Genomic DNA, 26,805 nt, shown 5'->3' on the forward strand with positions numbered 1-26,805 from the left:
GATCACTTAATTATACATATACAATTGTTTTATTTTTCTGACCATTATACAGCAGACACCCTAGATTTAAATGCACAATCCTAATATAACAATAAAAGAGCAACAAATCTTACCAAGAATGTCAATCTGAGTTTACAGGGCACCACCACATGACAGGTACTGTTTATTACAGGGAAGCATGAGGAAGGGGGAGGGGTGCTGGGAAAGAAAAAGTTCAATGAATTAGCAGTTATTTAACTACTGAGTTCATACATAACCCATTTAATTAATACTAAACCTACAACATCGTCTCTAAACATATTTGAATTTGAGGATTAGTGTAAGCATTTTTTAAAAAGTAGTATTTTATATAAGTCACAGAGCTAATAAGTACACATTTTTTCGACGAAATGAGAACATTTCAATAACAGTACATTCAGACTATTGGCATTTTATTCTCAAATTTCATAGGCCTAACAAATACAATTTCTACATTTAAAATGGTCCCCATTGATAATTTCTTAAGTAGTTAGGAGTGTTTCTATAATAAAAGGAACAAAAAAAAATTTAGTAGTAAGGTTAATTAAATTGATGTTATCGACAATGCCCAATTTAAATCGGTCAAGAGATGGACTACATAGATTTTAATTAAATGGAGCCCGTTAACAAACCCAGCCCCTTTATTCAAAACCAGTTCCTGATTTTCGTCAGGAACAAATTCATTCGCTTCTGAGTTCTTTACTCGATTATCGAGGCAGTAGGAAACAAAATGACTGAAATAAACAATCTAAAATTATTTATTTTATGTTTAATCCGAATGGATTAAATCAATCTATTCAAGAGAACCTTTTGTTCGTCTCCAATTGTGAACCACGTAGCGCCTCTCCAACTCCAGGGCCAAACGACACACCCCCAAACCCACTTCCGACTTGGAAACAAAATACAACTAGAAACTTTCATGACTTTTAGAAATCACACCGTTGCAACTTATCTACCAGTTATTTACTTAGTTTTTTTTACACCGACGGAGTTCCGTCACAAATTTTGGATCAAATATAACTCCAAATAAAGGAATTATTTAAATTGCATACGAGGCAGATATCCTCAAGTTTTCCACTTTTAACATTTAACCGCGATGCTATAAAATAGAGCAACTTAAAAAAGACAATGCAATAAAGGTTTAAAAACCAATAGATACTTATCAATTGTTTCAACATATTATTAAAATAATCGTTATTTAAAACGGCGATTAATAAACAGTTCACTAGTTTTTAAATTGTGCCGGAACTTTAGAAATCTAGTTAATAAATTCGCCTCTAAGAAACGTTTTTAAAATAGCTAAAATACATCATACGGACCTAAATGTTTTTCCAAACGACTTGAAGACGGGAGTCAGATGTTCAGCCACCTTCACAATACATTGATTTAAATTTTCATATTTATAAGAGCCCTATCCCAAGGAAACCGCGCATGATTTGGGGATTAGAGGGGTGGAGATGGAATTTGTCGAGTAAAATACTCCCGGACAACCTTAATACAGTGGTTTAAGGCGTTCTTTTACCCCAAGAACGAAGAACGTGCACTCACACCGGATAAACTTCCCTCCCCCATTTCCATTAGAAACTCTCAAACAGGCGCGCGCGCGCACTCGCTCACTCGTCATTTACCTCAAAATTAATCCAGTTTTTCTACAGATAAACTATACCCGTCCAAAGCTGTTCTCAAACATGTCTGCTCGATAGCTGACTCCCGGGATGTGTTTATAAATTTTAAATTATCGGGTTCTCCGTAAACGCCCCACAACAGCACCACCCCCTCCCCTCCCCGCACGCCCCAAGGCTGGCAAAGCCCAGAAAGGAGACAAAATAATTTATTTTACGCATCGAAAATGCTTCTAATGGTCTTTAGATGTACTTTATTTCATCATCGAAAACACATTTCGATTAGCTCTCATTACTTCCTTCAGGGCACCATTTAAAAATATTTCCAAAAAAAACAACCTTCCAATTAACTGCTAATACACTCACTTTCACTCCATCCTCGCTCACTCCGCTTCAATATTCAATCAGCTTGTTGGGAATTATTTTGCTTTGTTTCCGAAGCAGAGGGTTAAATTTCTAATACAATTTCAAATCTATAAAATCCCTGTCGGGAAGCAGAAATACTTGAAGCGAACGGCCATCTTGGAAGCCCTGAGAAAGGAAAATAATCCCGCGGACTTGATTTCACTTCTCCTTCCGCATGAAGCTGGATTTAAATCAGAAAAAAGTCAATGTGAACTATTTTGGCATTTTTTCTTTTTAATTGGATTGATTTTTTTAATATTTGATTCTGCGGAAAGATATTATTTTAGGGCTGAGAGCAGTCTAATCTCTTTGCAGCAGCGCTCTGACGTATAATCATCCGCAGAGTTTAAAATCTCATATTTAAAGCGGAACATCAGACCGTCCGTTCGCGAAGTATTTATGTTAAAACATGTAGTTCGGTGTTACAATAATTTTTAAAAGTACTTTCTGAAAGATTTAATGGGAAAAGTTGTTATTGCTCTTCATCTTTTAAATATGGTGAGACCTTTAAAAGACTGGACAATGAAGTCTGTAATGTATTACGTGCTGAATGTTTTCTTAGCTGACTAAACTGTTTGGCTATCGGACCCAGCACCATGGTGAAAAGTGGGAGGAATTTCACGTGATTACAACATTGAATGCAAATTTTCTTTATTTCTCTTTTCATCTGTTGGAAGTCACTGGGCGCTAAGATATAGTTCAACTGTGAATTGCCCAGGTCGTTAAATTACAACCGAGAGTAAATCTGTAGATGCTGGAAATCCAAGCAACACGCACACAAAATGTAATCAGTTGTTTCAGCGGATAAAGAAGTCATTGGATACAATTTAACTGTTCTGCCTTGCTGAATGATCTCCCTTCACTTTGAGTTCATCACATTTTACAAATAGGAGTCGACTTCGTCAATTCTGTTTACAGCACCGTCCCAAGTCTACACCACAAAATGTACTTCGTGCCGTATGCTAAGTTGTGTCCCCTCATTGCCAATGCACCACAAAAATGTCTTTCGGTAGTTTGAATATAGCTAGAAAAGCCATTTACATCTTTTTTCACCCGAGGCATCCCTTCTGTCGCTTATTTACTCTCCCACATCTGGAAATCTACAGTTTCAGACCACCCCCCAAACTCCGCTCATCTTGTTAACATCACCCTTCTGAGTTCAGCTATTCGCTTGCAATGTTTGCTCTGAACGCAATACCAAGATTCACAGGTCCTACTACAGCTCCCTCAGCTTCAACACTAACCAACCTGCAACAAAGAGAATTGGTGACCCTTAAAGTGGATAGCAGGAATATACGAGTTCGCGCTTGATGTAGCTCACTATTTAGAACATCGAATAATACAGGCCCACAATGTTGTACCGACCTTTTAACCTACTAAGATTAATTTAAGTCAACCCCCCCCCCCCACACACACACACACACACACGCAGCCGTCCATTTTCCTATCCTCCATGTGTCTACCTAGGAGCGTCTTAATGCCCCTATTGTTAAACCTCTACTACCACACACACACAGCCCGTGTAAAAAAAATCCTGCTTCTGACATTCCCCTATACTTTCCTTAGATCACCTTACAATTAGGACCTCATGAACCATTTTTCACCCTAGGGGGGAGAAAAAGGTGCTGCCTGTCCACTATCAATACCTCTCGTCATCTTATACACCTCACATCTTCCATTTTTAAGAGAAAAGCCCTGGCTTGCTCAACATTTCTTCAGAAATGCTCTAATCCAAGCAGCAACCTGGTAAATCCCCTCTGCATCCTCTATAAGGCCTCCTCATCATTCCTATAAAGGAAACAACCCAAAATGAGCACAATACTCCAAGTGTGGTCTAACCATGGTTTTAATAGAACTGCAACATTACTGGCAGCTCTTGAACTCAATCCCCTGACTATGGACTATGAAGGCCAACACACCTTCTTAACCACCCTATTAACTTGTGCAGCAACTCGAGGGATCTACGGACATGGACCCCAAGACCCCCTGTTCCTCCACACAAGAATCTTGCAATCTTTACTGCCTTCAAATTCAGCATTCCAAAACAATCACTTCAGTTTTCTATTCTAGGTTGAACTTCATCTGCTATTTCTCAGCCCAACTCTGCATCCTATCAACATCCTGTTGTAACAACGAGATCTAGGTGTTCTTGTACATCAGTCAATGAAAGCAAGCATGCAGGTACAGCAGGCAGTGAAGAAAGCTAATGGCATGCTGGCCTTTATAACAAGAGGAATTGAGTATAGGAGTAAAGAGGTCCTTCTGCAGCTGTACAGGGCCCTGGTGAGACCACACCTGGAGTATTGTGTGCAGTTTTGGTCTCCAAATTTGAGGAAGGACATTCTTGCTATTGAGGGAGTGCAGCATAGGTTCACAAGGTTAATTCCCAGAATGGGGGGACTGTCATATGTTGAAAGATTGGTGCGACTGGGCTTGTATACACTGGAATTTAGAAGGGTGAGAGGGGATCTGATTGAAACATATAAGATTATTACGGGATTGGACACACTGGAGGCAGGAAGCATGTTCCCGCTAATGGGCGAGTCCAGAACTAGAGGCCACAGTTTAAGAATAAGGGGTAGGCCATTTAGAACAGAGATGCGGAAAAACAGAGTGGTGGATATGTGGAATGCTCTGCCCCAGAAGGCAGTGGAGGCCAAGTCTCTGGATGCATTCAAGAGAGAGTTAGATAGAGCTCTTATAGATAGCGGGGTCAAGGGATATGGCGAGAGGGCAGGAACGGGGTACTGATTGTGTATGATCAGCCATGATCACAGTGAATGGTGGTGCTGGCTAGAAGGGCCAAATGGCCTACCCCTGCACCTACTGTCTATTGCTTATTGTAACCCATGATGAACTTCTACACTATCCACAACACAACCAAACTTCATGTCATCTGCAAACTTCACAATCACCGAGCAGAGGTCCCAGAACAGGTCTCAGTGGAACACCACCAGTCTCCAAGCAAAATACACTTATGAGCAAACTAGATCTGAATTCACACAACCAAGTTTCACTGGATCCCATGCCTCTTGACCTTTTGAATGAGCCTGCCACAGGGAATCTTAAAGACCTATTACTATTGTCGACCAAGTCACAGAAATGACAGTACTATTGAGTGATCTTACCAGTTGAGAGTGCACATCTTCACTTGTGGCCCTGCTCCTTGCAGTCTACTTGGAAATAGCACATCACCCTGACTTGCATGTAACGGGACTTCCATAGCTAGCCTCCAGAAAAAGTTTTCCAGCATTTCTTACTGAACACTTGAAATTGGAACCAAAACTTTCACTAATCCATCGGGATGGATTATTTTTTTTATAAAAGTTTATCTTCTGTTCAAAAACAAAATTGTACACCTTTTAATAGTGGGCAGATCTCAGTTTTGCCGTGAACCTCAAGGAAACTGACACTATGCACCAAAGCCCAATTTTCTTGCTTGGAAATTTCCAATGAGCAGGTTGATTATTCATGCAGAATAACAAAATGCTGGAGGAACTCACCAAGCAAGACTGCATCTATGGAAATGAACAAACAGTCAATGTTTCAGGCAGAGACCCTTCTTCAGGACTGGGAAGGAAGGGGGAAGATGCCAAAATCAAAAGGTGGGGGTGAGGGGAAGGAAGATAGCCAAAGCCAGGTGGGTAGGAAAGGTAAAGAGCTGGAGAGGGAAGAATCTGATAGGAGAGGAGAGTGGACCATGGGAGAAAGGGGAGGAGGAGCACTGGGGAAGTGAGAAGAGGTAAGAGGCCGGAGTGGAGAATAGATTGAAAGGAGGCAAAAATAAAAAGTCATCACGAGAAATCGATGTTCATGCCATCAGTTTGGAGGGTACCCAGACAGAATACAAAGTTTTGCTCCTCCATCCTAAGGGTGGTCTCATCATAGCAAAAGAGGTGGCCATGAACTGGCATGTCAGAACAGAAATGGGGATAGGAATTAAAAGTCAAAAACACCATGTTTAAGCACGTTGAACCACAAAGGGGCATAAATCAGCAGTTAATCTAGCAGTTCCAACCATAAGTGTTAATGCAGCAATGCAATAAAAAGTTTCTTACAATATAGCTTAGAAAACAAGTGTCTTGTGATTATTCAAAGGACGGGGGCAAGTTACAATGTTGATGAAGCTAGGACACATTGGCAGGAACTGGCACTTATAGCCTAGGCATAATTAAACTATTATATAACTAAATTTTGTTAGTTGTGAATAATGCTTTAAATCATAAATACCACAGATCAATACCAACTCACGTTTGAAAGGAATTAACTGAGGTATTGGGTTTGTCCCAGATATCATATCAATGCCAGAGTTGAAAGCAAGGACTTTGATTGCACATAATAGATTACAGCAGCGGTATGCCAAGCAGGCCCTGTCCCTTTAGACTGCTCAACAGATTAGCACACAATGGAGACTTCCTTGTTCAACTGTTTGTTCTTTGGACCACACACCTTACCTTACCCCAGATCCTGCACATGAAATGAAGTCCTTCTGCTGTACATTCAGGAGTATCAGCCCAATAAAAACATTTGGTCAAAACTTTTGACTTTCACTGCTGTCCTAGTGCTGCCATTAAGTGCCCATGGCAGGAACACTTTGGCTTCAAGCTGGTGGCTGGGAAGATCTACTATAGCTGGAACTACTTTGGTGTTACTTCAAATCAAGCACCATATGCTTTTTCATTTCTTCAAAATACTAAATTGATTGAACCCCAACCCAACTTTTTAGTTAATTTACAGCTTTCAACAATTCCAAAACATCCTTACATTGCATAAGCATATTTATCATTACATAGCAAACCTAAACACCAGAAAATGCTTGTTTAAATTAGGTAAAAGGGCAACTACTAATGGATAATAGCAGATCAAGGTATAGATTTGTACATAATACATTGTAAGATAATAGTCTACACTAAGAATCTCTTAAAAGGTGAAAGATTAAAAATCTATAAAGCATCAATAAGGAAATGTTTTAAGCATTTCATTTACAAAGCCAAAAACTTGGTTTGACCATTTCAACTATGAATGAATCTAGAGCTGAATGGTGGTGAGACACAATACTCAGCCATTTAATTGTGGAGGGACAAATAGTTTAAAAAGGTCAGTGATCTTTCATCATTTCTTTAACCACTGCAATCCTTATGGTAGTACATCCAGTGGAGTTATTAGGTAGGAAGTTCCAGGAGAGGCAAAGGAACACAAATAAAGCCAGGACTGTCTGCGACTTGGAGGGGAACATTCAGGTAGCAGCATATCCAAATGCCTGTAGCTCTCAACCTTCTAAGTGAAGAAACTGAGCTGTTATCAAAAAGCTTGATGAACAAATGCTGTGTATTTTATAAAATATTCTCATGAGTATTATCCAGAAAAACAGTCGGCAACTATATTTTAACCAATAATTACAACTTATATGCATGGGGGAAGTGACATTTGCTACAGCAAATCTAAAATATTCAAAATTGCTAGGCCACTTTCTTTACCGTTTCTTCCTTCAAGACAAAATAACTTCACCACCCTATAGCAAATCCTTAAATTAGTGTTAAGTAGCTTACTTTACAATAAAAAGACATCACAACTTAAATGTAGTCAGATTCAGACTCATTCATTTTTCACATGTACATCAAAATAGTGAAATGCATCACTTGTGTTAACAACCAACACAACCCAAGGAAGTGCTGGAGGAAGCTTGCAAGTATCACTACACATGCTGGGCCAACATAATGTGCTCACAATACACAACCAACAAAGCACCAACAGACATTCAGTTCTCCAACCTCAGGACAGGATGTCCCTGGCCTCAGATTCCAACTTGGGCTTCAACTTATCCAGTGGACTGCAGACTCGTGGTTCTGTTATTTGGCCTCTACTTCCGATCAACCTTCAGACTTTGATCTTTGGCATCAAACCCATGACTCAATGACAAATAAGAACCAGGACCTCACTCACCCAACATTGACATATCTACTGCCTAAGCCACCACATGCAACAACAGGTAATTCAGAACAAGGTTTTGTGCTTTTCATAGAACATAAAGCTCATTGGATAAACTCAGCCATAAGGCAACTTCCATTGCTTGTCATCTTCAACCATGGAACCACAGATGCATTGCCTGCTCTTTTGACATCCTCCCATCTCCAGGGATGGAAGCACTCCAGAAGCAGCAGGAATACACTTCTTCCAATTTAGTATACCACTTGATGGTCACTATTAGGCCCCTACATTGGGCAAAACTAATGCAAATTGAGTGACTGTTCCAAAGGACACTCCCATCCATATGCAAGCATAGCCTTGACCTTCCAGTTACAAATCACTTTAATTCTCCATCCCACTCCCAACTCTACTTGTCTTTCTCCTAATAGTTCATGCAAGATGTGTTGCCATTCCACCTGGGCACATCATAGTCCTCAGCATTGCAATTCAATTTCTGATAACAGCCTGAATTTCCCAGTTCTAATACTGAATCAACATGCAAGTCAGTTTCTCTTTCAGACACTACTTAATCTGCTAGATATTTTCAGCTCTTGTTTGAGCTTTGTAGCAACTGCTCTGTAATAATTCTTAGTTCCAAGTGTCTGCCACTTCACTGGCCACATTCATATCCATCAACTATGATTACCACTTTGTTCACTATAGCTATGAAAATATCGATCAAAAAGGCCAGGTGGCTTGTTTTCCTAAATAAATATTTCAAACATACTAGTCAGTATTCTATTCTGAGATGCCTTTTAAAAAGTTCAGAAATTCTTATTTGATTGCAAATGTCATCCCATTACTTAAGGGAGGAAAACATTCAAGTCAATAGGGTACCAGTTTCTCAAAATATTGGGAGTTTATTCAAATCGATGAAAGAAGTATTTCAACTCTCAAGCTGAAATCTCTCCGGAGCTGCTGTTTGAGCTCATGAACATTTCCAGTACTGTTTTTATTTTCAGATAGAGGAAAGGAGTAATACAAAAAATGCAATAGTGTTTGTATATCAAAGTTCAGAATTATGATAATTTATTGAATTTGTACAGTACAGCACATAGCTGTATAGGTTAATGCCAGTTCAAAAATCAGATTGGGTTTAAAAGATCAATATGCATTCTGCTCAGACTAAATATCACATAACCAAGTTTAAGCTGTCTCATTACAAGTTGATAGCTGAAGTCATCATGGGAAATGTGATTACCTTTACAGGTCAGAAAAGAATGCAAAGCAGCAAATATTTCTCAAAAAATACTGCTCAGTTAAGCAATTTTAAAAAGCGGCTAAAACACCTACAGTGAGAGAATCACATGTGCCCATGTCTGTACAAATGCAGTCTGGAATTTACATGTTGTCCCTGTTAGTGTACACATCTCCTGTAGATGCTCTGGTTTCCTTCCATCTTTCAAACATTTGAAGGCTTGTGGGCCATTTGGCCACTGCACATTGCTCTTAGTGGGTCACTGATAATCTGGGTTTTGAGAATGTGAGAAGAGGGATTAGTGCAAGTGAGTTGTTTATAGTCAGATGGCCAATGGATTTAAGGGCCTATTTCTGTGCTGGATCCCAATAGTTGAAGCATTGAGATCTAAAGTTTAATTTCATTGCTTTGCTCATAAACAATCAGGAAAATAAGATCAGAGTCAAGTAATTCTGTAGTATTTTATTAAGCAGAAGTCCTACAAATCAGTCTCACATAATAAACAACAAAAAATCATTAAGTTGTCAAAACCCAAATAGTGTGGGTAATGCACTACAGAAATGTATTACTCAGACAAGATAATTACACATTAGCCAACAATTAACTGTTGTATTTAGTAGCTTAAAGTTAAGACCCAATTACATCTTTAGATCACACAAGAAAAAAAACAAAGAATTCAAGGCACTGTTTCAAAGGCAATGTGGAAACAGTTGACCTTTTTTAATCCCAAGGGTGTGAGAAAAATCAGAAAAGGCCAACTTTATCAGAATACAAATACTTGAATGGTCAGAAACATCAAAATTAATCTCAATTTACAGTACAAATTTCCATGACTGAAAGTGCACTTCAAACATCACTTAAAGGTACTGCTAATTACTCCAGTTGAGCGCAAAAATGTTCAGACTAGTTCTCTCCAAATAGCAGCAATTTCTGACTAAATAGCAGCTTTTTTTCTGACCAAATTTGACAAAAGTATTTTTATCCCAAAAGAGTATTGCACAAGTCCTATCATTAACACTAGGAACATGTTTAATTTAGAGTTAGCAGGGCTCTCTCATGATAAGCCTGGCTACAACATGACATTTTGTTACATAACAATTACACAAATTTGATTAAATTGAAAACAAGCTTAACAGGCAACTTGTAAGCCAAAATTCTGTATCAATAGTTACAAACATTGCAGTACAATGGTCATTAAAGTACAAATACCCTGTGTGACCGAGTTTTTTAACTAGCATATTTGAATATTTATCAACAAAACAAATCAGTTATTTATCAACAAAACAAATCAGTTGATCCAAGTCAACTATCAAAATGATTTTGCAAAAACTTAGCTATCCCTTACCAAAAAAATTCATATTGCTGCACAGCCTAGCCCAAATCAACTTTCTATCCATCAGCAATATTTGGTGTCACATTCAAACAAAAAAAAACACACACGCTAGAAAGATAGGAAAGGGATTTAAGCATGAGTTGCTTCTTAAGAATCAGCCAAGACCCATTCCATAAAGCATTCTTGACATCATACCAAATCATAGTAAACTAATGATTGGTCACTGAACCAGTAGATTTGGCAACAAGTTACACTTTGTATTCACAAACCCAGTTATTCAGCTTAAATAACCCATTACAAACAATATTCTTGAAGACTCCACCTACTGTTTAATGGAGTGACACAGTTTGTGTGGCTGCAATTAATTCTTCCTTTTCCCCAGTTTAAACTTTGAATTTTTAACTTTTATTTGTTGGATCTTAGAAGGGAATAGATGTTATTATGTCACAATCTCTAAGAAGTGGAAAGCAGCTTCCTGAATCCAGCAATAGAAAAGGGAAAAAAATTAGAGGATATGCCGGTTTGGGCTGAGCATCTAGAACGTTCACTGATGGTTCTCGACAGGAAAATAGACAACAACACGGTAAAACTTGATGCTACCTCTTCTGAGATGAAGTCGTTACAAAACAGTTTTCAATTTGTGCAGGAAAATATTATTTCCCTGAATTCTGAACTTAAAGAGATGAAGCGTCAGATAGTGACTATCTCATCCCGCTTGGAAAAGTCTCAAAATAAGATTATTGATTTGGAAGCAAGATCTCGTTGGAATAATGTTCGAATTGTTGGACTGAAGGAAGGATCTGAGAGTGGGGATTTATTGGACTATTTTGCTAACTTGTTTCAATCTGTTTAAGTGCATAGAATTTTCACTTCAAAATCTCAGGATCCGAATAAACCAAGGTCAGTTTTGCTCTACTGAGCGAATTAACACAACGGACAGATTGTTTGATTATTTGTTTCTATCCTCCTTTTTTCCATTAATTAAGTGATAGTTTTCATAGTTCATAAGGACTTTTTCTTATATATACATAGTTGTAAGTGTTTAGTAGATAGATACTTAGTTTTTTTTCTAAAAACTGTTTTTTTTAATTGGGTGTGTTAGTTAAATGGAAAATGGTGCTGATTTTTCTTAACTGGAGATTACATAGGCATTCTTCTCTTTGTTTAATTTTATTGTTTTGGCATTTTTGGAGATTGTTTCTGCATTCCCCAGCTTGTTTTTAAGGATTAAGTATAAACATTTTTTTTCTCTGAACTTTTATGCTGGATGTGGGGAGCCAGATGTTGTAGAGAAATACTACACAGTACAGGCTCTTTGGCCCTTGATGTTCTGCTCACCCTTCAACCTACTCCATGATCAATCTAATGCTTCCGGCCTGTAGAGAATTCCCTTTGTCTTTCATCATGAGCCTATCTAGGAGTCTCTCAAATGTCCTTACTGTGTCTGCCTCTATGACTACCCATGGCAGATCTTTCCACACACCCACTGGTCTATGACTAAAAAAAATCTCTAAGATCCCTATACTTTTCTCTAATCACCTTAAAACTGTGCCCTCTTGTATTAGCCATTTTTGCTGGGAATCCATTCCATGTATTAATGATTACTCAGCCTCACCAGTGTCCATTGTTCCAGCACAATAATACTCTGTAAAGCAATGGAAGGCATCAAAGTAAATTGATATTTAAATTGCATATATATTAGTTAGAAGCAAGGCCTGTAAGTGGGCAGAAGAACCTGTTAACATGACTTGATATGGTGATGTGTTGCTCTGTAGTGTTTGGCTTTTTATATTTAGCATAACATTTTTTTTCCCTCTGAAGGGCTTTTCTATTTTAGGGCTGTATGTTTTTTTTGTAACTGGGGGTAGGGATTAAGGAAAGCTTTTTAAAACCACTATTATAAAATGGGCAGCTCACGGAGTCTGTTTTTTACTCTATGGGGACGCATTTTGGCTTTTTTTGCCGAATTTCGGGCTTTTCGGGGTGGTGGGAGGATTGGGGTTAGTTTTGAGTTATAGGATTAACTATAGGATTAATTTTAGTTTTCTTTTTTGTATTTTTTTCCCATTACGGAGTTCCAGAGCATGCATGTTTTATATATGGTTATACTTATCACTGCCAATTTTGATTAACCCGCACTGGTATGTGTGTATTTATGTGTTAAATAAAATAAGATGTTTTAATGGTAACTAAACAGATAAACATTATAAGTTGGAATGTACGTGGTTGGAATCATCCTATTAAGCAAAAGAAAGACTTTTAAAATCATTAATCGATTCCAACCCAAAATAATTTTTGCTCAAGAAACATATCAAAACGGGCGATCAAAATAGATTTTTTAAAATGTGGGCCTTCAATTTCACGCTACTTGTCAAAATAAAACAAAGGGAGTATCTATTTTTATTAAATCTAATATTTCATTAATCCAAGAAGACATTATGTCAGATATTAATGGTAGATTTTTAATTGCTAAAAGAACAATTTGTAATAGAAAAATTGTTCTGGTTAACCTATATGGATCTAATATAGATGATCCTTTTTTTAAAATGTATTTGCTTTACTGCCAGATTTAAATGAATATATGTTGTTAATGGGTGGTGATTTCAACTGTTGTTTAAATCCTTTGATTGACAAGAGTTCAACCAATCATTGGCTTCTGAGTTGTTCTGCATCACTTATTAACTCTTTTTAAACTAATTTTGGTCTGGTTGAAATTTGGAGACATTTACATCCTAACGATAGAGATTATTCTTTTTTTCACATGTTCACAAAAAATATTCGAGAATCGATTATTTATAACTGATCCCCGATTTTTGTCCAAAGTCCAGAAGTGTGAATATGATGCTATAGTTCTTGGATCATGCACCTTTAATCTTAGCTTTTGAATTGTTGAATGATGTCGTTATTGCAAATTTGCCTTGGCGTTTTCCAGAAAATTTATTACAAAGTTCAGACTTTGTTAAATTTATTGAGACTCAGATAAAAGATTTTTTCCTTTTTAATAATACGGGAGATGTAACAAAATTGATTATATGGAATACACTTAAAGCATATTTGCGCGGTCAGATAATCTGCTATTTAGCTAAGGTTAAGAAACAGACAAAAACAGAGTTAGATAAGATTTCCAAACAAATTAGACTTGAATAACTTTTATGCAATCTCTCCTAACACTGATTTATTCAAACAAAGAGTTGAACTCCAATCACAATATAACTTATTATTAGCTTATCCTATTGAAAGAAATTTGCTTAAATTGAAAAGTCAAGTTTATGTGTTTGGAGATAAAAATAATAAGCTATTAGCAACTCAATTAAAAGCAGCTAGAGCTAAAAGACAAATTTTAAAAATTTGTAAGGGAGATGGTAGTTTAGCATGTAATTATGAAGATAGTAATAACATTTTTCAAGACTTTTACATTGAACTTTATAAATCTCAGTTTCTAGTTGATTCTTCTAAAATAAATGCCTTTTTACAAAAGATCAATTTTCCCTCAAATTTCTGTTGAAGATCCGATTACTGAAAACAAAATTCAGAAAGCTATTTTTTCAATGCAATTTGGTAAAGCTCCTGACTAGATGGTTATTCTGTGGGATTTTATAAAAAATTTGAAAAATTGCTCTCTTCATATATGTTGGAAATGCTTAAAGATTCTTTTTTGATAGGAGAGTTACCTCCCACGTTAAATGAAGCTTCTATTTCTTTAATTCTAAAGAAAGATAAAGACCCTACTGACTGCTTCATATAGACCTGTTTCATTATTAAATGTGGATGCTAAAATTCTTTCAAAAAATAATGGACTTTCTAGCTAAAATTATCTCTCAAGACCAAACAGGTTTTGTAAAGGGCTGTTATTCCTTCTCTAATGTCCAGAGACTGTTAAATGTTATATATTCATCCTTTTCTAAGACTCCCCAATGTGTTGTCTCTCACGATGCTGAAAAGGCATTTGACAGAGTTGAATGGAAATACTTTTTTAATGTTTTAGAGATGCTTTGATATTAATTTTAATAAGTGGTTCAGAATGATATATAAAAGCCCTGTTGCTACTGTTATTACTAATAATTGCAGATCTTTTTTTCGGCTTTCGCAGGGCACGAGACAAGGATGTCCGTTAAGTCCTTTGTTATTTAATTTGGTGCTGGAACTCTTGGCTATTGTACTTTGTGAAGCTAAAGATATTCATGGAATTCTCATAAATAGGACTGTTCATAAGATCTCTTTATGCTGATGTTTATATTTCAAATTCTGAAAAATCCATTCCTAGTTTATTGAAACTATTAAACAATTTTGGAAAGTTTTCAGGATATAAACTAAACCTTCATAAATGTGAATTATTTCCCCTAAATGATTCTGCTTCTATATATGATGACATTCCTTTTAGAGTTGCGGACTCATTTAAATATTTAGGTATTATTATTACTAAAAATCATAAGACCTTTATAAAGCTAATTTGGTTCCTTTAGTGGATTTTATTAAGTAATTATTTTGTAGATGGAATCCATTTACACTTTCGTTAGCCGGTTCTATTCATGCAGTTAAAATGATGATTTTACCAAAATTTTTATATGCATTTCAAAATATCCCTTTTTTTTTAACTATGAAGTTTTTTGATCAGGTTGACTATTATTTCATCTTTTGTTTGGAATAATAAAAGACAAGGAATTGGTAAGTATCGTTTACAAAAATTTAAAAAAGATCTTGCTCTGCCTAATTTAAGAATGTATTATTGGGCTGTTAATATACATTATATGTGTCTTTTGTTATATCGGGCTGATTTGGAATTGAATGCTGTGAAACAGTTTCACTTAACCTCATTATTAGGAGCTTCTCTAGCTGTACAACTGGCCAAAATTACTAATTTAAATTTATACCCTGTGATTAAGCAGTCTTTACAAATTTGGTTCCAGTTTCGTAACTTTTTTAATCTCAAAAAATTTAAGCTTTTTAGTTTAATTTATCAAAGTTATTTATTTAAACCTTCATTAAGTGATCCTATCTTTCTTCTTTGGAGGAATAAATTCCTTCATGGATCTGTTCGAAGATAGCCGATTAATGTCTTTTGAGAAATTAGTAACTAAATACTCTCTCTCATATTCACATTTCCTGCAATATCTTCAGGTCAGACACTTCTTACAAGAATATTTAATTTTCCATATATACAGGATTCTGACCTGTTAGATATAATTTTAAAAATGAATCCTTTAGTGAAGGGTTTTATTGGGAAAATTTATAATTTATTGTTACAACAGCACAATTACCACTTAAGATTAAGCAAGATTGGGAGAGAGAGCACTTAACATGACCTTGATAACAGAAGAATGGTTGCAAATTTTGATGGTTAACTCTTCTTTGATCTGTGCCAGTCACTCTTTAATTCAATTTAAAATTGTACATTGTTACTATTTGACAAAGGAGAGACTGTCTAAAATGTTTCCTAATGTTGATAGTCAGTGTGATAGATATAAAATCGAGACAGCCACATTGACACATGTGTCTTAGTAGTGTTCTGTATTGAAACATTTTTGGAAGTCTGTTTTCTCTACAATTTCTGAAGTCTTAAAAATTAATTTACAACCTAATAAATTGACAGTTTTATTTGGTATAATCTCTCAATATTCATGGTATTTCTCCATCAGACCAATGTGTAATTGCATCTGTTACATTATTGAACAGAAGGGCTACTTTGTTGAAATAGAAAGATTCATTCTGCTCCTACTTTGATACAATGGTTTTCTCAGGTGATACTATGTCTTAGGTTGGAGAAAATCAGAAGTCGAACTTTTGATCCTCAATATGATTTTGAGAAAAGGTGGGGCTCATTCATCCACTACTATCATCTGATTTGAGTTAATATGGTTTCCTTCTGATTTTTCTTTAAATGGATTTGAGTTGGCAGGTTGATGTTTTTCTTTTATGGAAGCTTGTATGATGTATAGCTCCAGGTTTGTGCTCCCAATGTGTTTTTTTTTAAGTTAGTAGGGTTTTTTCCTCTTAGTAGGGATTTTTTTCTTTCAAAAAAAATTCTTAACACTTTATTTTTTCTTATTGATATATTGCTTAGCTTTGTTAATCAGTTATTTGCTAATTTAATTCTTCATTGTACATAATGACACATTGACTTACCGGTAATGTATTTTTTGTTGATCTTCAATAATAAAGATTTTAAAAATATTCTTGCTTGGACAAGAATTGCAGCAGTTCAGGACTCCATTATTACAATCAAGACTTTGAACAATTTCAATTTGCTATAGTCTCTAATAAACAGACTTAAATGTCTACCACAATAAGAAATACATTTGAAACAATTGCATTCATCCCCACTATGTAAACAATCTTCAAACTAAAAAGGCTATGATAAAGTGCCAGTCCTAGTAGACACCAAAATGTATTTAGTAGATTGCTCATTAACTAAGGCCACCAATTGATTTTAAGTGATGGTGCAAATAGGCAGGTTTCTGATTGCTTAACGAATACTTTATTTTTAAATGAGATTCTCTAAAAACTTGTATTCCAAGCAAAGACTTACACATCAAACACCACATGTACAATGATCTAGAAAATCAAGTCAACTAGTATGCAGCAGTTGTGGTACTTTAGGTACAAGTAACAAAACAATCAGGTCTTGTAACTGCCTTCATTCTTCAGCAAACAGAGGAGTATCATGGCCACAAAGCTCACTACATCATGCGACATTTCTTGGTCTGGACAAACCCAACGGGTTTTTCAATTTCTTGGATCATTGTTTCAAATATTTGCACTGTACTCTGTAAAAGAACAATTCAGTGACATACACAATTTTAATATTTCCTGCTCAATGTCTACAATGCAAGTACTATGCCAGAGATAGCAATTACTTTCACCCTATCCTTATACACGATAGCAGTTACAATAGAGGGAAGTCAGGGTCAGTTTCTAATCCTGTTGTACTGAATTTTCACAGTAAACTACCCACAACTACCATTTGTTCTGGGATAGTTTATTTTGTGTTGTCTAGTCAATATGAAAAAGGTACTTAACCGTTGCTCTGGGGAAAAAAAAACAAAAAAAAAAAATGGGAATAAAGTTTGGGTTGAGATGCCACACTGCAAAACAACAACTGCAACCTGGTATTCCATAGTAATTCACTGGAAGTAATGGGATATATTCAGAGGTCATAGGCAAGCATGCTCCCTAGGAAAGGAGTAGGGCTACCAAATCTTGTGCTCTGTTAATGACATGGTCCATGCAGGGATGGAAAAGGCAAATAAAACTTTGTCAGAAATCAAGAACTTTGCACAATTTCTCTCTATTTGTAAGCATATTAAAAAATTGGGAACAGCATGTGATGGCATTCATTAGTCTTGCAAGACCATGGATCTGAACCTGGAATGTCTCTCTCCAGGGCACAGGCCTGGGCAAGGTTGTATGGAAGACCAGCAGTTGCCCAAGCAGCAAGTCTCCCCTCTCCACGACACTGATGTTGTCCAAGGGAAGGGCAAGGGCCGATACAACTTGGCACCAGTGTCGTCGCAGGAGTTGCCAGAGTGAGGTTGAAGGCAACGTCGGACTGCCTTAGGGACTCCAGCTCCCCATTTGTCCTCCGTTTACTCCCGAACAGCAAATAAGTACAAAAAATACACTAGTGGACATAAACAAGTCAGAATGTATAATGGAACAAAAAGAGTAACTTTGTATTGAGGCAAATGATTAGGTATAGTTCTTAGAATACTTATTGCTGACTTTACAAATGAGGGGGCAATATTGATGTTTAATTAAGGGAAGTGCAAGAAATATTATATGGGTTAAGAAAAACAAATTCAAAGGAGTCTTAACTTCTTTTTGAAAGGATCACTCAGCCTGAATAGCCATTGAATACCATGGACAATGGAAAATTGAATCCAAAGGGTAAACAAATGACAAGTGCTGTGATTAAAAGGATTCCACAAGGCTCAGTCCATACTCCCTCATTTTTGTTGCATCTATATTTAGTCTGATAAGATGACAAGTTTGCAAATGAGACAAAAGATTGGCCATCCGGGGACAGGGAGGATTAAAGCTTTCAATTTCAGAGATGTAGATGGTTTAATTAGATGGACAGACAAGGCAAGAAAATACATTCAGTGGCTAATTTTATTAGGCATCTCATGTACATAAAGTGCCCACTCTGTATGTTTATGGTCTTCTGTTGCTGTAGCCCATCTACTTCAAGGTTCAATGTGTTCTTCTGCACAACATTGTTGTAACTCCTGGTTATTTGAGTTAGTTGCCTTTGTGTCAGCTTGAACCAGTCTGACCATCCTCCTCTGGCCTCACATTAACAAGGTGTTTTCACCCACAGAACTGGCATGCATGGGATGTTTGGCTTTTTTTTTGCATCATTCTTGGTAAACTCAAAAATCCTAGATCAATTTTTCTGATACTCAAACCACCCCCTCCGGCACTAACAATCATTCCACAAAGTCACTCTGATCACATTTCTTCCCATTCTCATGGCCTGAACAACTGAACCTCTTGATCATGTATTGTGCTTTTATGCACTGAGTTGCTGCCTCACAGGCTGATTAGATATTTACATTAATGAGGTGTTTATTAATAAAGTGGCCACTGAGTGCATATTATAAATGGAAGGATATTAAATAGTATGGAGGGACCTTGGATTGCATATACAGTCATACGAGACATTTTCCTTTATTAAGCAAGGTACATAATACAAGAGCAAGGACATCTTGCACGAACTGCATAGAACATGAGGCCATACCTTGGGTCACAAATACACTTGTCTCTGGATTGTGGGAAAGGTGCAATTTCACTTGAATGTGTACAGATTTAGGGAGATGCCACCAGGACTGGAAAATCTTAGTTATGAGGAAAGAGCAAATTTTAAAAAATACAATTTCCATTAGCAGAGAACTCAAAAGCCAAGGGGGAAGGGTGGTGAGGAGCAGAGAATAGCTTTAAATAATTGGCAGGATTAAAGGGGAAAGATGAGCCAGGACATCTTCAGAACCCTTCCACAATTTGCAGAACATGGGGGAGGGTGAAGAAGAGGAAGAAAATGGCCTCTTCCATGAATTAAGCTTGAAAGTTAAAGTCTGTCCCGAGACTTATAGGCTCATCAGGCCGATGCTTATGCCTGTTTTTGTGGCATGAAGCAACTGAGAGTACGAGACTCCCCCCACCCCGGATAGGACCCCAGTCTATCGCAAGGTTAGCCCCCAGCATTTTACCGGTACCCATTTTCAGCTGGGTGGACTGGAGCAGTGTGTGGTTAAGTACCTTGCTCAAGGACACAACACGTTGCCTCGGCTGGGGCTCGAACTCACGACCTTCAGATCGCTAGTCCAACACCTTAAACACTTGGCCATGCGCCACACTCTTCCATGAATGTTTGATTAAAATTTTGTGACACATGGGAAGAACAATCTCATGGCAGTGTGAGCAGCACAAGCCCTCACTAATTTAATACATTGCTTCCTTTGAGAGATTAAAATTGGCAGGCAATGAACTTCTTTCCAATCACTTACATCATTCTGTTTAGCTGAGGATTCCAAGAATGCAGCCCCCCAAGAATCAGCAAGTTTCTTCCCTTCTTCAGGTTGCACAACTCTATGGAAACAAGCAAAGATAAAACCACACTATTGAAGGCATCTTCAAACATCTATCATTTCTGGATATTCTACAATTTTTTTAATTTTTTTTTAAATTTTATTTTATTTTATTTATTTTTTTAAACTGGTGATGGTCTACTAGTTCTTGTTTTCTGCATGTTATTGTCAAGAATACCAAATCATAGTCATGCAGTTATGGGCAAGTTCTCTTTCTCAATATAATACTCAATGTTGTGGAGGTATTGTAGAGTGCTGTTAGATAGTGTTCCAGGATTTTGACCTTATGTCAATGCACAATAAGTGCTCAATTCAGGTTTGCTTGCAGCTTGGAAAATGGTACCCTCATTTGTCAATGATGGATATTGCAGGTTTGGTAATATAGAAACACTGGCCTACATCTTGCAAAAAATTAATGGGGATTGGAATAGGTAAACAGACAATATGATTGGAGTATAATGACAGCTAGTAGAGCTGCTACCTCACCCATGTTCACTCCTGACCTTCAAAATTGTCTATGTGGAGTTTGCACATTCTCCCTGGGACAATGTGGCTTTCTTACAGATACTCTAGTTTCCTCCAATACCCCAAAGACATGCTAATCAGTGGGGTATCAAATTATCAAACTACTATATGAATTAGACTGGGAGGTGGGAGGGAGTGGGGGGGGGGGGGGGAAGAGAGAAGGAATGGGAAAGAAAACACCAAAACAAATTGGCATGAAGAGGTATTTGATGCCTGTTCCCATGCTCTGGTGACCCCATGGATTGTCAAGCTAACAGCTTTACCCTGAGTGAGGGCCAAGTTTCAAGGACTAATGTTGTACTCATCTGGGAAAATAAAAGAATGCTTCACACATTTTCCCCCACTCATGAAAAATTTTCTGGTAAGCCAAGACACAAGTGGTTCAGCACAGAATACCCCAGTTTTGATCTGCTCAACCATGTGTGGCTGAACCAAAGTAGCTCCATAATATAGAAGATACTACAATGATACCCATTGGCTCTTGACACTAACAAAATTATTATTCAATTGATTACTTACATCCTTCATACACTAGGAGTAACGATCTTTACATTACATCTATCTAAATGTGCAATTATATTAATTTATAATAAATTTATGTAAAACAGGATAGTCAATATAACAGAAACACAGTTGTATCAGCATGAATTAATCAGTCTGATGGCCTGGTGGAAGAAGCTGTCCTGGAGCCTGTTGGTCCTGGCTATTATGCTGCGGTACCATTTCCCAGCTGGTAGCAGCTAGATTAGTTTGTGGTTGGGGTGACTCAGGTCCCTCCCAGTGATCCTTCAGGCCCTTTTTACACCCATCTTTGTAAATGTGCTGAATAGTGGCAAGTTCACACCTGCAGATGCACTGGGCTGTATACACCGCTCTCTTAAGAGTCCTGCGATTGAGGAAGGTACAGTTCCCATACCAGGCAGTGATGCAGCCAGTCAGGATGCTCTCAATCTGCCCCTCTAGAAATTTCTTAGAATTGGTTGGGGGGTGGGGGGGGGGGGGGGTGGAATACCAAACTTCAACTGTCTGAGGTGAAAGAGGTGCTGTTGTGTCTTTTTCACCACATAGCTGGTGTGTACAGACCGCGTGAGATCCTCGGTGATGTGGATGCCGAGGAACTTAAAGCTGTTCACCATCTCAACCCCAGATCCATTGATGTCAATAGGGGTTAGCCCATCTCCATTCCTCCTGTAATCCACAACCAGCTCCTTTGTTTTTGCTACATTGAGGGAAAGGTTTTTTTTTGACACCACTGTGTCAGGGTGATGACTTTTTCCTCTGTAGGCTGACTAATTATTTGAGATAAGGCCAATCAATGTATCATCAATAAATTTAATTAGGAAATTGGAGCTGTGGGTGGCAACACAGTCATGGGTATACATCGAGTAAAGGAGGGGATTTAGGACACAGCCAAGGGGCACCCATGTTGAGGGGCAGAGGTGAGGGAGTCCACTCTTACCACCTGCCTGAAATCTGACAGGAAGTTCGGGATCCAGCTACACAAGGCAGGGTCAAGGCCGAGGTCTCTGAGCTTCCTGTCGAGCCTGGATGGAACTACGGTGTTGAATGCTGAACTGTAGTCCAAGAACAGCATTCCCCCATAAGCATCCCTCTTCTCCAGATGTGCAAGGACTGTGTGTAGAGCCATGACTATTGCATTCTCTTCTATTCAAGCTGTTTTAGGTCCTCATGAAGATTCCAGAATTTCCCTAAAGTTTCCTCACATACCACTCCCCATTCATTTGCATTAAATCCAGAGAATTTGTTAGACTTAAATCCCCAATTTCTGAAGTGTAGAAACCAATCCCCTTTCCTGCCACTTCACTCAGAAGTAAAAGGTTTTTTAAAAAATATACAATCACCTTTTGTTATAGCCTTACTTCATACATTTATAATTAACTTCGCTAATAACTACATACCTTTGTTTAGAAAGGTCTCTCTTATTTGCAACCAGGACTGTTGGTATTCTAAATGATTGAGTGGAAAAAAAAGTCACATTAGTTACAACTGTCAAGGCCAGAAATTGACACCTCACCCTAGCAGTTCAGCTTCTGTTCACATTCAGAGCACAGCTTTAAATTAAGCCTTAGTGTCTACTAGTCCTGAAGTAACCAGACAGCATCACTAGTCAGCAGGGTACTGACAAGTGTTATTTCACTGGGATTCATTATGATTCAAGAAGCAGCACTTGTCTGAATTGGCTTGACTTGTGTGGATAAGATATACTTGGGCAACTTTCAATATTGTGGCCTTGGCCAAACGTACTAGTCTGTACCATATGGACTTAGTACATGATCTTTACTGTATTCAGCATGCTCAACCATTTTTTAGCGTCACAAACACTTGTGTTTAGAGACTTTGCTCTACCTTCTGCACATTTTTCTGCAGTCCCCAGACTACTCAAAGGTTTTGGGGGTTGGGGAGGGCAAATGCAATTATACTTCAAATCTAGACCATTATCTCCACAATGTATAGTTCTAGACTTCTCATTTAGCAGAATGGTAGTACCACACAGCCTAATAGTGGGGCAACACCAATGGGATTTGGCTTTCGTAGTTAGCATTCTGCACAGTGGGTAAATGGACTAAGAAAATTTTTCTGATTTGTTTTTCCTCATTACTTTCTCATTTTAGAACTCAGCTCTATCAGTACTATGGATCCAAATGTAATGAACAGAGGTTACATTCTGTGTTCTTGCTATCTACACACTGGTGTTCAGCTTTGAAGATTGCCAATTCATCAGCTGAGGGATGGAAAACAGGAGACTTCATGTGCATTTGTGTCTTGATATTACCCATCCTCATGGGGTGCAGAAAAGTCCCAGGACCACTTTCTCTTTAATGTATACCACTATGTCTGCTACAGGGGTGGGTTGCCAAAATGAGTGGAATGTTACATTTGGAAATTGGTAGGGCACTGGGATCATTCGGTTTATATGACAACTTCAAGGTGGCTTTGCATGGTGGACAGCTGGGAACATATTGCTGTTATGTTAGATTCAGTGCCAAGGATAGCTGCAATGGCTTGCTCTAGCAGAGCGGCCTTTTGACAAGCAGGTGGCAATTAAGCAGGGCTGTAGGTCATTTAAATTAGACTAGGTAAGCTCAGTGGGTTTCAAATCAAATGCTGTAGATACTGAGAATTATTCTTTAAGGAACACAAAATGTTGGAAATACCAAGTGCGCAATCTTTTTTTAAAAAAAGATTTTAATCTATAATTTTTGTTATACATTCACAAGTACACATTGAGATAATATAAGTAATAAGGCACTTAAATAGAGAATTATGTGCAGTTGTAATTCCACCCTATTAGACTAAGCAATGACAATAATTGTTAAGAAAAATAGTAATAATAGTGAATTAATAATAATTTCCATGTATCTCTTCTGAACCATTACTTCTGGTCCAAAATATTATATGTAATCCTACGTAACTACCATTGTAGGATTTTATGTCCTAACTCGTTCATGTTTGCTCCACCCCCAAACATAATTATCCAATCCCTATGTACTTATTTACTTAATTTTTCCATATTTTTTCCCTTTCCCAAATCTTTTCCTTTACTTGTATTAATTCCCTATTTTCAAAAAAAACAGTAAACAATTGAACCAAGGGTGCTTACATTAGCGATATTACTGTGTTGATGAGAAAAGCAGTATAAATCATTAGGAGAGTCAATCAGAGTCTGCTCGCTTTGGGGTTATAAATTCAATCCATTTATTCCAAATTTGATTAAATTTTTCTTTTTGAATTCTCAAAGAGTAGGTCATCTTTTCCATTTTAAATATTTCCAAAATAATTTCATGCCAATCTTCTAATGTAGGTGATATTGGATTTAGCCAAGTGTGCAATATCTATAGAAGAAACTTAACATTGAAGGCAGATTCAACCCAAAACACTAATCACTTCTTCCCACAACTGCTCTGATTTGCTAAGAGTTTTGGGGGGAATTGGGTTTCATCTCAAGTAATCAATATAGTATTTTAATGGCAATCTAGTAGATTTCCCCCAATCACCATTACTGGATACTTTACTCCAAATTTATTCAATGAACCATACTTTAAAGAATTCACAGTTACCATGATGAGATTTGAATCCTATGGCTTACTGGACCAGTAACAACTTTGCAATCATCCACATTTGGCAAATGTAGAAGCAATCTAGAACTCTACTCAGAAGGACATTATATAAGGCATCCGTTAGTCTCGAGAGACCATGGATTTGCGCCTTGGAAAGTTTCCAGGGCGCAGACCTGGGCAGGGTTGTATGGGAGATCGGCAGTTGCCCATGCTGCAAGTTTCCCCTCTCCACTCCAAGGACCGATACAGCTTGGCACTGGTGTCGTCACAGAACAATATGTGGTTAAGTTCCTTGCTCAAGGACACATGCTGCCTTAGCTGAGGCTCCAACTAGTGACCTTCAGATCACCAGACCAACGCCTTAACCACTCAGCCACACGCCAACACAAAAAGACATTAACATTAAGATATTTGTAGCAATATGGCATTTACTATTTTCGTGCCATGAGTTCAATCTGAGACTATTGTGTGTAGCAGTTAAGCTTTCAACAATGACCATGCTGTGTTGTAATACAGAAGTTATACATTTAAAAAAAAAATCAAAACACGAAGTAATGGTCCAGTATTACGGTCCAGGCTTTGTGTCAATAAAGCAATCCTTCAAATTTCTGAACTCCAGTGCAAAACAGAAACTACAAGTGTTTAAATTATTTATTCAGCATTGATTATTCATTTATTTTAAACTGCTGGCAAGATGTACACCAACTAGAAAACACTATCATTAACCCCAAAGGAACACCAGGAGTCACTGATAGCTTTACATATTATAATTTAAACAGCATACTGAAAAGTGCACTTAATAGAAGCTGTGACAAACCCAAGAATGTTTTCAGCCTCAAGTTTCTATGTCTGTTTAGAGTTCAAGACTCTCAGCAAAAAAATCAAACTGCAACACCATCAGGAAGCATCCATGGAAGAAGAGTTAACAGTCAGCATCTTTGCACCATTACAGTCTAAAGAACAGTATAAATAGCTCATCAAAAAATCTGAAGTTGCAAAGTGGACTTGGTTGGATCACAAAGATCGATTAACTACTGAAAATTACACATCTTCCCACATATCTAATCCACCATCACTACCCCAAAATCATCCAATGGGAGTGAAGGGTTTGATTCAGTAGTGACAACTGAACATTAGTCAACAGCAATCAAATCTTCTAAGTATTTCCATGCACAAAAGGTAGTGAACATGAGAAAATACCTGCATGTATGCGCTTGCTACTCACCTGCACATTTGGCAAAAACATGGAGGTTCAAAAGGTGGAGCATAATGTGGAGAAGATGGTCGGCTGTGGGGTTAAATAAATATGAAAGATTTAACTGTTAGAAGGGTTTAACCAGCAGTTGCCTGTGCTGCAAGCAATTCAGATTTGTCCAAGCTGTAACCAAATCTTGCCAATCAGGGAAATCATTTGTCCATGGGTAAAACCCTCCCCATTGATACACCATCAATAACTCTGAGACGTAGGTTAAGGTAGGCTTTTATTGGCTGGAAGAAAGCACAAGCAGCAAGTGACCATCACACAACATCCTGGAGACTGAGGAAGGGTCTGTGGCTCCAATCGCCTTTATACCGGGGTCTGTGGGAGGAGCCACAGGAGCAGTCAGCAGGAGGGGTGTGTCCAGACAGGTATATGTAGTTCACCACACCATCATTGAGCACAGCTACAAGGAGCACTGTCACAGGAAAGCAGCATCCCATCATCAGGGATTCCCACCAACCAGGCCATGCTCTCCTCTCGCTACTGCCATCAGGAAGTACAGGAACCTCAGGACTCTCACCATCAGGTTCAGGAAGAATTATCACTCAGGCATCAAGCTCTTGAACTGGAGGGGGATAATCTCACTCACTCCAACACTGAACTGTGATTCCACAACTTATGGACCTTTTTTGGACTTTAAGGATGTTCTCAGTATTATTTATTCACTCTTGTATGTGCACACTATTTGTTGCATTTTACACATTGGTTGTTTGTCTGTCCTTTTGTTGTGTTTTTCATGCATTCCAATTTGTTTCTTTGTATTTACTGTGAATGCTCAAGAAAATGAATCTTGGGGTAGTACGTGTACTTTGA

At 37.7% G+C, this 26,805-nt stretch overlaps 2 protein-coding genes across 16 annotated transcripts in view; both read right to left on the reverse strand.

Moving 5' to 3' along the window:
• kmt2d (lysine (K)-specific methyltransferase 2D) overlaps positions 1-2,196 on the reverse strand; it is a 235,339-nt gene extending 233,143 nt beyond the window's left edge. For 7 of the 12 annotated variants that reach the window (XM_073070993.1, XM_073070995.1, XM_073070992.1 and 4 more), the window contains exons 1-2: positions 2,007-2,196; positions 114-198 (exon numbers count right to left, since the gene is read on the reverse strand). The gene's annotated coding sequence lies outside the window, so the exon portion shown is untranslated. Of the gene's footprint in view, positions 1-113; positions 199-825; positions 869-1,337; positions 1,595-1,646; positions 1,739-2,006 lie in introns of those variants that run through there. The other 5 variants (XM_073070983.1, XM_073070986.1, XM_073070984.1 and 2 more) reach the window with 3 other exon arrangements.
• A 7,450-nt stretch (positions 2,197-9,646) lies between these two features.
• LOC140741149 (GTP-binding protein Rheb-like) overlaps positions 9,647-26,805 on the reverse strand; it is a 55,935-nt gene continuing 38,776 nt past the window's right edge. For all 4 annotated transcript variants that reach the window (XM_073070978.1, XM_073070975.1, XM_073070976.1 and 1 more), the window contains 4 exons: positions 25,957-26,019; positions 22,572-22,619; positions 20,047-20,128; positions 9,647-17,307 (listed from right to left, as the gene is read on the reverse strand). In XM_073070978.1, the coding sequence (XP_072927079.1) occupies positions 17,221-17,307; positions 20,047-20,128; positions 22,572-22,619; positions 25,957-26,019 (280 nt within the window). In that variant the 3' untranslated portion in view covers positions 9,647-17,220. The remainder of the gene's footprint in view (positions 17,308-20,046; positions 20,129-22,571; positions 22,620-25,956; positions 26,020-26,805) is intronic.

Source organism: Hemitrygon akajei, chromosome 18 (genome assembly GCF_048418815.1).
Source record: "Hemitrygon akajei chromosome 18, sHemAka1.3, whole genome shotgun sequence".
NCBI lineage: Eukaryota > Metazoa > Chordata > Chondrichthyes > Myliobatiformes > Dasyatidae > Hemitrygon > Hemitrygon akajei.